Source organism: Malus domestica, chromosome 11 (assembly GCF_042453785.1).
Source record: "Malus domestica chromosome 11, GDT2T_hap1".
In the NCBI taxonomy this organism is placed as follows: Eukaryota; Viridiplantae; Streptophyta; class Magnoliopsida; order Rosales; family Rosaceae; genus Malus; species Malus domestica.
The window spans coordinates 33,243,078-33,259,552 of NC_091671.1; the positions used below are offsets into that span (position 1 = coordinate 33,243,078).

Consider the following 16,475-nt stretch of genomic DNA (forward strand, 5'->3'; position numbering starts at 1 on the left):
TTTGCACTGAACTTGCACTCCATATATTCTGTCTTTGATCGGCTTAGGCGAAGACCTTTAGATTCCAACTCTTCTCTCCAAAGGTTAAGCTTTGCATTTACCCCTTCCTGAGTTTCATCTATCAACACTATATCGTCTGCGAAAAGCATACACCAAGGACTATCATTTTGAATATGTCCTGTTAACTCATCCATTACCAACGCAAAAAGATAAGGACTTAAGGATGAGCCTTGATGTAATCCTACAGTTATGGGAAAGCTTTCAGTTTGTCCTTCATGAGTTCTTACGGCAGTCTTTGCTCCTTCATACATATCCTTTATAGCTTGGATATATGCTACTCGTACTCCTTTCTTCTCTAAAATCCTCCAAAGAATGTCTCTTGGGACCCTATCATACGCTTTCTCCAAATCTATAAAGATCATGTGTAAATTCTTTTTCCCATCTCTATATCTTTCCATCAATCTTCGTAAGAGATAGATTGCCTCCATGGTTGAGCGCCCTGGCATGAACCCGAATTGGTTGTCTGAAACCCGTGTCTCTTGCCTCAATCTATGCTCAATGACTCTCTCCCAGAGCTTCATTGTATGACTCATTAGCTTAATACCCCTATAGTTCATGCAATTTTGTACGTCGCCCTTATTCTTGTAGATAGGCACCAAAGTGCTCGTTCGCCACTCATTTGGCATCTTCTTCGTTTTCAAAATCCTATTGAAAAGGTCAGTGAGCCATGTTATACCTGTCTCTCCCAAAACTTTCCACACTTCGATTGGTATATCGTCTGGGCCTATTGCTTTTCTATGCTTCATCTTCTTCAAAGCTACAACCACTTCTTCCTTCCGGATTCGACGATAAAAGGAGTAGTTTCTACACTCTTCTGAGTTACTCAACTCCCCTAAAGAAGCACTCCTTTCATGTCCTTCATTGAAAAGATTATGAAAATAACCTCTCCATCTGTCTTTAACCGCGTTCTCTATAGCAAGAACCTTTCCATCCTCATCCTTGATGCACCTCACTTGGTTTAGGTCCCTTGTCTTCTTTTCCCTTGCTCTAGCTAGTTTATAGATATCCAACTCTCCTTCTTTGGTATCTAGTCGTTTATACATATCGTCGTAAGCCGCTAACTTAGCTTCTCTCACAGCTTTCTTCGCCTCTTGCTTCGCTTTTCTATACCTTTCACCATTTTCATCAGTCCTATCCTTGTATAAGGCTTTACAACATTCCTTCTTAGCCTTCACCTTTGTTTGTACCTCCTCATTCCACCACCAAGATTCTAAAGTGGCAGTATAGCAATAAAAAAAAATGTTCTGGTTTTGTAGTTGGTCTCTTTCTTCCTTGCTTGAAGTATATATTTTGAATGTTAAAGAATAGAAACTCACAACTTACACAACATAGACAGCATTTGACCCATAAAACTCAACCTTGATTAAATTAACTGCAAATTGAGGATATCTTAAATCTGCAAGGGCCTTATAGCGCAAGTGGTTAAGAGAATTTATCCTTCCACTTGAGATTTTATGTTCGATTTCTTCTCCCCCACTATCCCTTGTATCAAACAACAAAATCTTATACTTGTTTAAAATACCTGCGAGACATCTAGTTTCACAGATAATGCCCCAGAATATAGTTTAAATCGGTTAAACTTTTCGAGAATCAAGAGCCAAGGAAAGATGGTTGAACAATATTTAGGCTCAATAGTTAATATAAAAGACATTGTTTTTTTGGGAAAAAAAAAATCCATTCTTTTCTTCCACTAAATTTCTTGGCTGCTACAATTTGGAATTCTTTTTACCCAGAGAACTTATAGCTCAAGTGATTACTAGTATTTTAATTTACGAATTATGTATTTACCTCCACACTAAAGATCATGTGTTTGATTCCCCATCTCCAATGTCGCCTTCCTGAATGACTTCAATCGACTTTTATGCAACAAACTTGTAGCTCAAACGATAACAGGGGGAGGCCATTCACATCTACACCAGTGGTCTTGCGTTCACCTTCCCCAGTTTTCCTGTGTTCGATTCCTTCCTTCCCAATGTCGCTTCGTATAAAGGAGAAAAAGGCCAACATTCCCTTCAATATTTTCAACTACTAAATATTTTGCATCATTTATTCGAAACAGTGAAAAGTATTGAGAGGGAACAAATCTGCTTAAAAATGCGAAAAAAATCTGCTCATGTGGCTCGTACAAACGGCCTTTATAAAACTAGCCAAAAAGTAATTATACAAAATGTGACAAGTGAAGAAAACAAAAAGACAACAAAAGGCTTGAGAACAAGTTCCCAGCTCTCCACAAGAATATCAAATTCCCAGTAATTTGTTTATTGTAATGAATAAAAAATTGTATCCGAGTAGACCTTCGATGTTGCCTCAGTTCCCTTTTCAGCAGTGTGAGTCAGTTGCTTGTTGATCTTTACATGATCCGACGGACATTCATTACTTCGCAAACAGAAATGTTCATGGAAAAACGACTGAACGAGCACCAATTTGTTGCCAAGCAGGATACAGGATTTACAGGTCCAACTATAACCTCATTTCTCTTCAAAAGTTTCAGTGGACGAAAGTCTCTCATCCAAATCTCCCAGCAGATCATGGTATTCAGTAAATGCAGGATGTGACTGAAAAGCATATATCAATAGAGGACAACATCAATCTAGAGACACACAAAGGCAAGGAATGTGGATGCTGGTTTTTTGGTCGAATGTGGACACTGCTTAAAGCAATAAATACCTGCAGGGTGATGCTATATGCTTTCCACAACCGCATGTCGTGCTGGAAGAGATCGAATAGAACCTGTGCAAATTTCACAAAATAAATGCCTGGTCAGACAAAGTTCCATCTTACAAAAGTTGGCATTACTCGCGGTCAAAAGGTCATCTTGAATGCATCTAGCCTCTTCTACAGAAATTTCAACAAAAATATGCCTCGCTCAAATGTGGAAATGTGCAAATTTGGCAGTTAACCTATGATGCACCGATGCTTCAAATTTGGACAAGGGTGAGTATCGGATACTTACACCCCCATGATAACTTCCGATACGTAAATGGAGCATCGTTGACTTTTTTGTGTTGTTGACTATCTGATGCTTCTTGGATACTCCGAGGATATGAGCAAGATACTCCCAGGATACCGTCAAGATACTCCTAAGATATTGATCTAAGAATTTGGGGGCTTGTAGTTTCTAAATTCCGTTCTTGTTGGTTTGGTAGACTCACCAGGATGTTTACAGATGGATGTAGCCCCATAGGGCAAGGATAATCAATCCAAGAGGCCCAATTCAAGAATCAAAAAGACTAAGCAGTGTTCTATTTTGTTAATGTTAAAAGATAAACATGAATGTTTCACTTTTTTTTATTTAACGTATATAATGAAACATATTTTAGAAAATATATTATTCAATTGTCGTATCCTTGCCGTATCGTATCCTTGTTTTTTAGAAATTCGCAGTATCGGCATACGTATCTACCGGATACCCCCACCCATATCTGTATACGTGCACCATAGCAGTTAATTGTAAGATTATGCAGCTCTTCTCACCAGAACAATCCAGAATCTGTTAGCTTGAAGTTAGGTGAAAACATGACCTAAATAAAAGATGATCCTGACCTCAGCACCACTTATCATTGACCATGAGCTGAAGGCTATACTCCATCTTGTCCATAAAAGTGTTTCCTAAATGCCAATGGAATTATAGACTTCAAACTCTAACACAAGGATTACACCCTTTAAATCATACACTTCTGGGCTCTCAGCGCCTATCGACTGGGCAACGACTTTAAACGATTTAACATTGCACAAGTATATAAATGCTACGAGAAAGCTATTATGATGAATTTCATTCATGATTCATACTAAAGGAACTCAAGCATCGGGACAAAAGTATGATGTCAAACTTTCCCAGATTTACGCAAGCTAAGCTCTTGGCCAAGTTGAACCTAACAAGTTTAGAACTAGCTATTTTGGTTCCTTCCTATCATTCAGAAATCAGAGTGAATAAAATGAGCAAAACAAATTACAATGATGTTGGCATGCTCATCATATGGCATATAGACTTGTGAGAAATGAAACGAATTATACCTCAGATCGCCTTAAAAGGGTGGCCAGGACAACAATCCACTCTTTGAACTTGACAGAGCACATATGTGCCAAAAGGAATTCTGCATCAAACCGGCTCTGAAGTGTACCCATTTGGAGCTGGAAAAAGATAACCGTGTTCAGTCAGTGAGGCAAAACACAACTTCTGTAACATGTGACAATGTGGCTTAAATTCTTAACAAAAATAAAAGAAAAAAAAATAACACTAGAATAAAGGGATTTTCAGATGCTGATGCCTTTTGTCCTATTAATTCCAGCCCTGAAGCAAAATTCTCCAGCCGAGCACTTCCATTTCTCTCTCTTTGAAGATATTCCTGGCATAAATTGATAGAACAACTTAGAATCACTTGATTATAAAAGCAAGATCATCCTAATAAGTAATGATAACTGCAAGCTTATCTTACCACTAAATCAAACTGAGTGCCTTTCACAAATGCAACTAGCTTTGAGAGCTCTTTGCCTGACATCAAAAAGTTAGCATGGCTTTCTAAGATACTCTTCACGGAAGCAACATGTGCGTTCTGCTCCTTAAATGAGGTACTGCTCGTAAGGAATGCCTGGTTAGTCTCCATTAAAAGCTAGGTCTGAGAGATGCAAAACAGTACATAAGTGTGCACCAACCTCTTATCCAAGGACTGCTTTCTGAAATTAGTACGGAAACCAAAATAGCCCAAAATTTTGGGAGATAGTCCATCTGAATCTGTTGATGGCTGTTCATATTCCCTTCCCGATCTCAGCAAGAACCTCACCTAAGAGTCAAACAAAGTTAGTATTATCCCCTTTACAGCTATCATCACCTGAACTAAAAGTACAGGAACTTGTCCAGACAGATACCAGCTCCCCAGCGAGTTCATATAACGATTCATCAAGTGTTGCCTGCATATGTTTGACAACCCTTGTAAGGAACATCTATCATTGAAAAGAAAAGAACAAAAAAGAAACACAGAGATACACACTCAATAGCAAGAGAAATCCTTGTAAAACAATAAGCTACTACCAGACATCTACCTGTAGTAAACGCAAAGCACAATATTGACTGACTGCAGGACCTTCAAGCTTCGCAATGACCTGGGCAATTCAAACAATTGGATTATTATACATAAGCATCACAGGTTAGCCATCTTTTACTACATTTTCTCCCATACAGATTGGTTTTTCACATTTAGCAAGTGTTGCAGAAAGTATAGGCACAGCCTTTGTAACCACAACACAAGTAGACAGGATTTCATGATGTATACTTCATAGTTTCAAGATTTTCTAATAAGGAAAAAACTTATGTCAAAAGTGAAAGGAAAAGACAAGAAACTGAAGCAGAATAATAATCTATTCAATATCTTACAAGTATATAGCAGGCAGCAGTCCGGTACCATCTACGTTGGAAGCATTCCTCAAACAACCTGAAAATTGAAAGCAGATAACATTGTTAATTTAAAATCTGACAGCAGCACACTGAACAAAATATTAAAATGTAAAACTTTAATTACAGGTCAGTTAGCCAATTATATATCAAGTGGATCATATGACGTAGCAACCACTGAATGTTTGTCAGGCAGTAGGTCAGCAGTTGGTAATTATGATGGTATAAACCTATCCAAAGAAAGTTCAAAGATCCTTGAATCAAATTCATTTTCCAGGGTTCTGTAATTTGTGGAAGTTTTCCTTTTCTAAAGGAAAAAAATTAAAAACAGCATCCATGGTCTCTAAAATAGACATCAGATAAAGGACATTTCAAATATAAAGTTGACTAATGAGATCATTTTTTTCTTCTGTCTATTTATTACTGAAATTTCACTTTCATGCATGACAATGATGCAAGACTTCTGTATTGCATCAGTATCCTTGTTACAGAAGTTCTAGGTATATTTGTTTTATACACAGCAAATGAAAAGCAATGTTATTTCAAATCAAAAGGCAAAAGAAAAGAAAAGAACAAAACATGAGAAGCAAAGAAAAAGTACTCTGTTGATCTCCCAGCAGCAGAGAACAAATCCGCCCAATGTCGACCATCAGTTTTTCTTGCAACACTGACGACCACATCAAAATATTCTGGAAAATTTCTGAGCAAATCACAGGTCTTCTCTAAGAGAGTTGGACTCTTTGCAAATCTAGGGACAGAGTTCTGATTCTTGTTTACATTTTGCCTGGAAATAGGCATACACAGTGATTAACATATAGACAGAATAATTACATATAAAAGTAGAATTGACTAATGACAATTTAGAGTGGAATTTGAACTTCAGAATGTGATCATGAGCGAAGAAATGATGAACGAATTGCAAAAGGAACGCAGAATTTATCTTGATTATGATATTAGATTAGTACAGGACACCAGGGGGAACAGCCAAGTACCCGAATTCACTAAAACACCTAGAACAATTCATTTCTCAATTATCAATCATCTCAGTTTACCAAGTTCAATGGGCTCACATGCTACTAAATTCCCTTCAAAATATAACTGGTTCAAGAGGAGGAAAGCACCTATATTGGCCATTTAATCATTAATGATAAACATAACACGTAACCTGCTTTTTTCCTGGCCACCACCTAAACTAGAGTTGAGTGGGTTGTGTCGCACTATATGACCCGACAGCCCATCACAGATCTTTCAGTTAAGCAGAAGTTATACCCACAATGAGATGGTTCTCTTGGGAAACCAAGTAAAAAGTAACTCCCAGTATTTATGGTTCCAAGAAAGCTATTATAGATAATGATTCTCCTTAATTAGTTAATATGAAAGCAGAACTGATGATCAATGCAGCTATGATTTTGTTTTCCCTAATTAGGCATTCCTGGATATTTTCGCATCCAAAACATAACAGATACTAATTTATTTCCCTCTTTAGACATACCCGGATATATCGGCATCAAACACAGTAAAGAGAAGCCACTCCAAACAATGAGAAAAATGAGGCTTTTCTGCTGATAACTGGGCCAACCTTAAAGCTTCCTCGCTTTTGTCCCTCTAGCAGATAGAAACAAAACAACCAGGAAGAATATTTCAAAACCAAGCACAGGACTATATGCATCACACTCAAGCTTGTCAAAAGAATATTTCATTGGTACTGATCATGTAACAAACATACAACTCCAATTCTCCTGTGGCCTTTAAACTTGATATAACTACAAGTCTCTAGGCACTGACCATGTACGGATCATGTAGATTTCATAAATTCTACCCAATTGCCTAGTTTGTTAACACATGATCAGTATTGCAAAGCAAGCATAGATCACACACCCATTACAACCTATTTGCAGATTATGATTTGCAGATGCATATATTACACAATAAAACAAATCAGATTCAAGCCACCTTTTACTACACAAGAAAATCATGCCAAAGACCATGTAGATTTCGTAAAGTCTACCCAATTGCCTACTTTGTTAACACATGATCAGTATTGCAAAGCAAGCATAGATCACACACCCTTTACAACCTATTTGCAGATGCATATATTACACAATAAAACAAATCAGATTCAAGCCACCTTTTACTACACAAGAAAATCGTGGCAAAGGCTAGTAGCCTGTGAGTCCAGAACTCAAGGTAACCTCTGTAAGATGAGATCCAATATGATAAGCACCTTCCACTCAAAATCAAAGAAATAAAAAACAATTAGTACCTGAATAAGGTGCCTCAGAAGGCAATGCAGTATAGTTTGAGCTTGAGGAGTTGGCTCAAAACATGGAAATTCTGTGCTGGCAGAAAATGACATTCTCTGGGAAACGCCAACAACAACACCAGCATTTGGAAGAAGTCCCAGAGGGTATACCTCACGATCAAATTCAAGTTCCGGATCCAACTACAAAACTATGCTGAGTCATTTAACCAATCAGAGTAAAAAGACAGGCCAAACTATATCAAGTTCCACTAAGCTTTAAAAGAAAGACAAGTTATCAAATATAAAAGTCTTCAAAGTAAGGCCAAACAAACAGACATTGAAACAGCGTGTAAAGACCAATGTATTAAAAGCGTAAGGCGCGGGCGAGGCGTCCGAGGCGAAGCCCGGCCTAGGCATGAGGCGTGAGGCGTGAGGCGAAGCCTTACGGGATTAAATTTTTTTTTATATATATGTTTTATGTATTATACATATAATTGTACAAAAATTAATACTACATAAAATAAACATCCATTCTCAATTTTTTATTCAAATCCATAGTCATTCAAAAGATAATATCATCTAAATTCATCATTCAAAGGTAATATCACCCAAATTCATCATTCAAAAGGTAATACAAACAAAGAAAACAATCATTCATCCAAATCTTTCCTAACTGCATGCTATTAAAGAAACAAAGTAAGAAAAAAACAAAGTACAACACATTAAGCAAAATCTTTCCTCACTGCATGCTATTAAAGAAAAAAAACAAAGTAATTCCACACAAAGGTTTGCAAATAAATAAAGAAAATAAATAAAATAATTCCACTAGAAGCATCGATTCATTTCTGCCTAAACACATAAAACTTTATCACAACTCACAAGTTCTACAAGTTATAAAGGCCCTAAACAATAAAACCCAGCCCTACAACTACAAGTCATACGATTCTGTTCTGCGGCTGCCTAAACAATAAAACCCTAATCTTAAATTGGGGATTTCTGGGCTTCCTGATGGTGCTGTGGCGATGGCGGCAGGGTGATCACGGTGTGGCGACGGTGGCGTGGCGACTGGGAGAGGACGGCGCCTGGGGTGACAGCGGCTGTGTTCTGGGCCTCTGGCGCACGGGAGAAGAAGGTGAGGAAAGGGATCAAAGTCTTCGAAGGTATGGGGTGGAATCTGTTATCTGTATTTTGTACCCAAGTCTAAAAACCTTACCCAAACGGCATCGTTTTGGGTTTGGGTGGTTTTTCTTAAAAAAATAAAAAATAAAAAAAAAGGGCAGAAAGGCGCTTGGACGGCACCTTGAGGCGCGCCTCCGCCACCTCGGCGTCTCCGGCGAAGCATTTCGCCTACTCCAGCAAAACAGAGGCGTTTGCCTCACCACCCAGCCTCAAGGGCACCCTAGGCGCGCCCCGAGGCGAGTTCTTTAAAACATTGGTAAAGACACAATATATAGAACCTCCCAGAAAAAGAATATAAGCATACAACTTTAATGAAACATAATAATTTACACTATCTGCTCAATGAGAAACACACTGTTTCTTGAATGCATACATACCTGTAAGAAATCCTCCTGCTTAAAAGGGTCAACCCCCAGAGATGGATACCAAACCTGTAAAAATACACTTCCAACCAGAATAAATATCATAGTACAAACTACTGTGCTTAGAGCACAAAATGGTAAAGCTATACACAGTATCATATCAAAGTCGTACTATGAAACCTCAACGGTCCATTACCTGCATTCCTCGGTGGCCATAATCTAACCATGAAACTTCCTCAATAAGATTTGTTTTCTCCTCTGATTGACCACATGTAACCCAAAATAATTCAATAGAATCAGTAAGCTCCCTCTCACGTCCATCATCCAAATCAAGAAGTGAAAGCTCCCCATTAACTCTCTGTATCAAACACCTAGAAAAACATGCATTCATTCAAAGGCATGTGTCTGCTGATAGATCTCTACAGACTACATTTTGGAGAGCACATACCTCGCAGGCTCCTTTGATAAAGGATCTGAATTAGAAATGTGATTGTTTGAAATGCCCTCTCTTGGAAGCTGATCAGGGACAAAACGCATTGCTGCAGGATGGCTCTTTGCAGTCATAATTGAGAGTTCTCGTACTGTAGAAAGCTGTTTGTCATTTTATCACTTAAAACGTATGCAGAATAATTTTCACTAAATTATTCTCATTTAGTGTGCAAATGAAATCACAAGGGCTCAACTATCTGTAAATAGTACCATATTCTATAAAATTAGAATCATTACAAAAAAAGCTAGCAAACATTCCATTACCTGTAAATTTGGAGTAGTGAAAGGTGTCAATTCACCAAATAACTTGACATGGTATATGTGTACATCAAATGGGCGATATGTGACAAGTATATGCTCTTGATAGACATCCATCACCATTGGTTTAGCCAGCAATGGTTTTCGACAAAGTAGCGAGCTCTGATCAAGATGATATCTTGGATAGAAAAGCAATTCGTAACTGCAATTTTACATCAGACCATTATAAATATCCAACAGTACATAATAAAACAACTAAAAAATTCAACTGTACCAACAGAAAGGATAGAATGCAGACTTAAAATTCTAGACATAAACTGGACTAAAAGTATGAATGGCATAATAGTGTAGGTGCCTAGGCATTTAACCACCAAATCAAACTATGACATTGCTGAAGACAAAAAGTTATCAGAGGGTATACTAATATGGGTAGGAATCTCACGTGTTAGAAGAATCAATGTAGTTGCAGACAACAACAATCTTCCCCATCCATAACAAACCTTTGCACTGAATCTTTTGTTCCTGAGTAATGTCTCCAAACACTCGCCACTTCTTCCATCGTATATCATATATGATTAACCCATGGAGACCAGCAACTGCCAAGTACATTCCATCCTTGCTAGCAGCTACATGTTGAACTGGCCAATTTTGGGAGATATAAGAAACCTGAACCAAAATTTAAAAGAGAAGAAAAAGAAAATTAAACACTCATCAGAAACAACTTTAAAGACATAAAATTCAATCCAACTTACAAAACATCAGATGAGAATAACATATCAAGTATGTGATGTAAAGACATAACTGGAAGGTTAAGATGTAGCATTTTAAGTTCATCAGTATCTTCAGACTGCACAACAAGCAATCGATCATCACCATATATCACTTGACGAACATATGTCATTCCTGAGACTCCTCTGTTAAGGCAACATTTTCCAAAGGAAAATGCAAGAACCCTCTCCAAAGATCTTTCTTCAATAGCATAAAGCCTATATCCATATTCATCCCACTGCATCAGTGAGGTGCCAGTCATCAAAGGTTCATATTTACATTCGTGGATAGGCTTAACCATTGGAGAAGATACTGAACTTAAACCTATTTGACGGATTGTTGACATCAAACGACAACCAGAGACAGACCAAACTGTAAGTCCTCTTAACTTCCACCCAACTGCAAAAGCAGAATTATCAGGTGTCCACGCAATGCAACTGACAGGTCCAGTGTCTTCCATTGAGTATCTGAAAATAAGAATGCCGGGTCATATATCATACATTTTTAGATCTGAAATTTACAACATAATTCAAGTTTTGAACTGTTTGGTAAATAACCACAGCCAGAATAATTGAAAATTTGAAATTATCTGGCCCTGATAAGTTGAAACTCAAATCTACCAAAATACAGTTTACTCAGATCCCACACTTACCCCCAGTCATAAAGAGAGACGGATCGAATCAGTGATGCAGATTCTGCAAGGTCATATAACTCCACAAGCCCTCTTTTGGTACCAACAGCAAGGATTTGTTGCTCTGAAGCTACTGAAGCACATACAGCATCACCAACCCCCAACCTTTTCTCAGCTTTAATAGATTCAACATGTTTTAAACCTTTCTTACTTATAGAACATGACACTAATTGTCCATCAGAATACAACACAAACAGCAACCTCAATGGATAGCTAAGGTCTAGCTGGATAATAGCAGACTTCCGGGAGATGCAAATCGCTCCTGGAACCCCTTTAGAAGCAACACCATTATCTAAAGAATGTGGTGACGGGATAACTTCACTGCCATCACGTGGAAATGGATCTAGATCAAAAGTCCCATAGAACTGTACATGAAAGGAAAATCTCACTCAACACCTTGGTCAAAAAGAGGATAATATATCAGCTCCCTACAGAGAGACATTAGATAGACTACAGTAAGAACAGCTAATGCATATCAATATTTTCTTTTACCTCTCCTTTCCAGGAGATACTATACAGTCCTCCATTAGAAAGTCCAAATAGTATATGTTTGCTATCGCTTACAATATTGCTCCTGAAAAAGAAAAGCCACATTAGAAGAAAAACAGTTATAGTTCCACCAGTAAAAATATCTTGCAAGATTGCTTAATTTGAAAAAGAAATAAACAAATGGATTCATGTGCTGTCGTAGGAACATTACATACCCAAAAATAAATTCAAAATTAAATGTAACTCTGAGAAATAAAGTCAGAACGAATATGAAACTCATGAACTGAAAATTAAATTTATTTACAATACAAGTTCAGCATGTTTGAACATGTGCCCATTAGCACAAAATCTTGTTTATTATTCATACTTTTGTTTGGGGAGTAGAGAGTGAAAGGTGTTAACTGTATTCAAGCATCTAGAACCTGCCTGAGGGTATTTTCATGCAGTTAGTTAAAATGTCTATGAAATATCCGACTCATTTCATTTGATCAACACCTAAATCCTTTATGGTGAATAACTTTATGGACTCAAAATTTTATATGTTATCCAAAGGCAACGACACTTCCATATTAAAACTCCAGTTTTCTAAACATATTCAGGAGCATACTTACACTGCCAAGTCATTTTCTGCAAATGGCACCTGCTCACTGAGAAGAAGAGATATAGAAGCAAGAAACAAACCAGAGGGTTGCTTCCCTCCTAGTTGTATTTTTTTCTCAGTAAACTGGACCTTGAAAAGGTGAAGAAAGAATGACGATGTCTGCCAACAAAAACAAAAACAAACATATACAATAAGTTAAAGTTCAATGTCGATAAAGAAAAAATAGCACATAAAATCACATTTCTCTCATAAATCACTCTTCATGTCTCTTCTCACGACAATTATCTTTTCAGATCATAATCAATAATTCTTTACCTTAAAAGATTCATTTAAACAACAAATAACAGAGGACAAAAGTAAAGTGCACTTATGACAAAACATATTTCGGAAATGGGATCAACAGTTCAAAATATACTCAAACTTCTACTGAAATTTATTGACTTTAGATAAAATTAGATGTCCACCAAATTGACATTGATCAGTTAAACTATTTTGCATTCATTTCCTTTTATATGGTTAAGTGTGGACAGGCAAACTCAAGTTACTCAACAAATCCCGGTCACTGCACAATTAGTGATGACCATGAAGGAGCTACCCTTGCACACATAAATAGACACATTGTATAACTTGTTCATGCATTTGCATACACACTTACATAAGAAAGAACATGAATTTGGTATAAAGTACCTACAAAACTAAGATTAAATGCAAAATCAATGAAATACTTACAAGAACGGCGATCAATTTGGCATCAGGGCTCCAAACAGCTTGCAAATTCTCACCTTCCCTCTGCACTGAATCTGAATCCCTCATGTACTTCCCCAGTCTAACTTTATGCTGTATCCCACCAGCCCAAATACACAAAATAAAATGTCAAACACCTTACTAACAAAACCCACATCAAACAAAAGCTCAAATATATACCCACGCACATACATCATTCATATAAAGTTGCATAAGTGCACGCATGTACCCGCCAAATTCACAACACCCACATCAAGAAATAACAAAATACATCAAACCCCCAAAAACCCATCTCAATTAAACAAATGCACTCTGCCCTTTTGATCACTGCACATTTATATCTCCTTAACACCAACATCAATTTCCAAAACCCACAAATACTCATCAAAGTACAAAGCAAACACAGGCGAACCCACATCACGAATTACATAAAACAAACAATTTACTGAAAACACACATATACACATAAATAAAAAAATAAAATAAAAGTATACCTGGGAAGAGCTCCAGAGCTCAAGGTGAGAGGGAGAGACGACAAGCAGCAAGCGATTGATGACCTTGAAGTATATGATCTTTTGGGAAGAAGGGCATTGACCCTGTTCGAGTGGGATGACCTGCGGCCATCCATATGCCATATACATCTTCTTCTTCCTCCTCTTTATTCTTCTTCTTCTTCTTCTTCTATATCTCTGGATTGAATTGCCAATTCTCTGACTTTTGGGTTGGGTTTTCGTGTAATTTGCAAGCGATATAAGAACGTTGGGGACTGGATCAAAGTGGGATTAGAGTCTGTGAGCGAGATATGAATGCATGGCTTCACCCGTCTCAGGTGGATGGATCTCGAGAGAAGAACAAGTTTAAAGCAATTAGTATTTTTTTTCCATTTTTCCTGTGTTTTTATTTCTTTGTTTTCACGTTATCAATGAATACGACCATGATTAATATGTCGTTTTCTAGTCCCATTTTTGTGTGCTTAAAATTAGGGGTGGTTCAGTATGTGATACCGAACTGAAACCTTAGTCCCAATTCCCAAACCGAAATTTTCGGGATTCCCAATTTCAAGACCAATCCCAAACCAATTTTTCGGGAATCCCAATTTTTGGGAATCCCTAAATAGTTTCGGTATTTTTGGGACAATGGGAATCCCGAAATATTTTTGTGCTTTTCGGCTTTTCGGCTATAATAACTTGGCTGTGGCTGTGCAGTGTGCAGAATAGCAAATCGGCACTGCATATCTTGGCAGTGCAGTGATCAAAATTTGGCTGGGCTATAACTTGGCTGTGCCTGTGCAGTGTGCAGGATAGCAAATCTGCACTGCATATCTTGGCTGTGCACTGCATATCATATCTTGGCTGTGCAGTGAAGTGATCATCAAAATAAATTAACAAACTGCTGCCTATTCTACACTCCCAATCTGCCTGTTCTGCTACAAATGCATGCAACAAAAATAAATTAACAAATCCAAAACCAGAGTTTACTAGGTTCCTTCAGAATTTCTTCTACGACTGACATAATTTGAGTCAAAGAAGCGGGATATGAACTTATAGTTTACATGTGTGCAAGTGTTCCCGTGAGTGAGGATCTATGCATGTGCAAACAGTTTAAAAGCACAGATAATGTCATGCTTTGATGACCATTCCAGCAGCATTACATTATGAGCAAAATTTATTTTACCTTGTAAACATAACGAACTGTTCAAATCAAGGTTTCTTTTCTTGTTCTAAATAGTAAAAGAAATCATGATTTCACACCAGGAAGGATAAATCATACACAATTCATATTGGAGATGAATTCGCATAGCCTATAAGAATATATACATAACCATAATCGGTTGAAAAGAACGAATGGGGTACCTCGCTAAAATCCATATAAATGAATTCAAGTAGACAATCAAGATAATTGATTTCTATAAAGAGAAACCATCAAAGCTCACAACTAACTGGTAGAAGACAAGGATCCTAAACACGATAAAAAGAAGGAAAACGTTTTACAAGGAACAAAGAAACAAAAGTAAAAATGCTCTGATTGCAGAAGGTATTTTAGAAAACATTTAAGTCACGCTCCCTCCCCCTTTAACCTCTCATTCCCTCTGCAACCTCTCCGTCGATTCAAAATCCCTAATTCCAAAAGCCCTAATTCAGAAACCCTAATTTCAGAAATTCCTAATTCAGAAACCCAAATTCAAAATCCCTAATCGAATTTGGAATCAAACAATTTGTACGAACTTTGGTTGAGTTTATTGCAGGAATCTCTTACCTTTTGCAGTGAGGAGGAGTGCGGACTGAGACCAAGAGCTCGATTCAGGAGCCGAAGAATTCGGGTGGTATGGACAGTGGGTGAAGGCGCGATTCAGGTGAGGAGTGAGGACTGGTGTGGGTAGATTCGGGATTCAGGCGACGGATGTGGAAGGAGAGACAAATCGGCGAGGAGAGTGGTACGGTTCCGTTCAGAAGATACTGAGGTGAGGTCAGGTGACGTGAGGTGAGGTTTGAGTCTGAGGTGAGGTGAATGTCGAGAGACCGAGAGAGAGGGAGAGACTGGGTTTGATAACTTTTATTTATATGCAACGGTTGAGATTAAATTTCAACAGAATCCAACGGCTATTAAAATTGTAAGTATATATTTAAAAATTGAATAATATATATATATTATTTTTTTCGGTTCGGTTTGGGATTACCAAAATTTCAAAAACTTGAGACCATTCTCGTACTGAAATTTTGAGATCGATTTGATATTAGGTACCGAAATTAAATAATACAACTGATTGATAAAAAATTCAAGTTTTCAACTAATTGTATAATTACATTTTGTGTATCGAGTCATATTCATAACACATTAAAAATCTCTCTAAGAGCCCGAGTCTTTTAATTGAACATGTGTCCCTTACTCATTATTCCCTCGAATTGGAATATTTTGTCTATTTCCTCAATGAATTTTTGGACTCAACAGTTGATTTGTTTCCTAAACTTTAATTAAACTAATATTTTCATTAGTGTTATATTTAACAGCATTTATCTATTTTCAGTCATTATTTATTTTTAGAAAAAACAATGATGGAATTTCATTAAAATAAATTTATTTGTACCTATATAATCTTTTTTACATTAAACTTACGCTTTACACTTGTATTATTTTTATTTAAAATACTAATATCTCTTCAAACCCAAATTTACTATCTAAATTACCTTAAAAAAATCTAATTC

General features: G+C 37.2%; 1 protein-coding gene across 3 annotated transcripts; it reads right to left on the reverse strand.

Moving 5' to 3' along the window:
- Nucleotides 1-2,180: 2,180 nt before the first annotated feature.
- On the reverse strand, nucleotides 2,181-15,810 carry LOC103448642 (uncharacterized). Of its 3 annotated transcripts, none has more exons than XR_011573506.1 (24): nucleotides 15,529-15,803; nucleotides 13,767-14,111; nucleotides 13,258-13,365; nucleotides 12,539-12,687; nucleotides 11,931-12,012; nucleotides 11,400-11,803; nucleotides 10,782-11,214; nucleotides 10,422-10,645; nucleotides 9,986-10,181; nucleotides 9,681-9,823; nucleotides 9,429-9,603; nucleotides 9,248-9,301; nucleotides 7,713-7,892; nucleotides 6,942-7,054; nucleotides 6,051-6,233; nucleotides 5,432-5,489; nucleotides 5,101-5,160; nucleotides 4,927-4,968; nucleotides 4,714-4,841; nucleotides 4,497-4,632; nucleotides 4,329-4,406; nucleotides 3,014-4,191; nucleotides 2,728-2,790; nucleotides 2,181-2,615 (listed from the first exon to the last, which is right to left on the reverse strand). XR_011573506.1 is itself a non-coding variant. In XM_029089003.2 (24 exons), the coding sequence occupies exons 2-24, from the start codon at nucleotides 13,911-13,913 to the stop codon at nucleotides 2,529-2,531; spliced, it is 3,360 nt and encodes a 1,119-aa protein (XP_028944836.1). In that variant the 5' UTR covers nucleotides 13,914-14,038; nucleotides 15,529-15,810; the 3' UTR covers nucleotides 2,181-2,528. The 3 variants fall into 3 exon arrangements, 2 of the variants coding, with proteins under 2 accessions (XP_028944836.1, XP_008386128.2); XM_029089003.2 differs by having other exon boundaries at nucleotides 4,075-4,191; nucleotides 13,767-14,038; nucleotides 15,529-15,810; XM_008387906.4 differs by having other exon boundaries at nucleotides 4,075-4,191.
- Between the last annotated feature and the right edge of the window lie 665 nt (nucleotides 15,811-16,475).

Bases quoted from the DNA above. Each gene is read 5' to 3' on its own strand.
- LOC103448642 (XM_029089003.2), bottom strand. From the start codon at position 13,913: ATGTATATGGCATATGGATGGCCGCAGGTCATCCCACTCGAACAGGGT. The intron at 11,215-11,399 runs GTAAGTGTGGGA...TCTTATTTTCAG, and splicing joins GTCTCTCTTTATGACTGGGG to ATACTCAATGGAAGACACTG. The intron at 4,407-4,496 runs GTAAGATAAGCT...AATTTATGCCAG, and splicing joins GCACTCAGTTTGATTTAGTG to GAATATCTTCAAAGAGAGAG.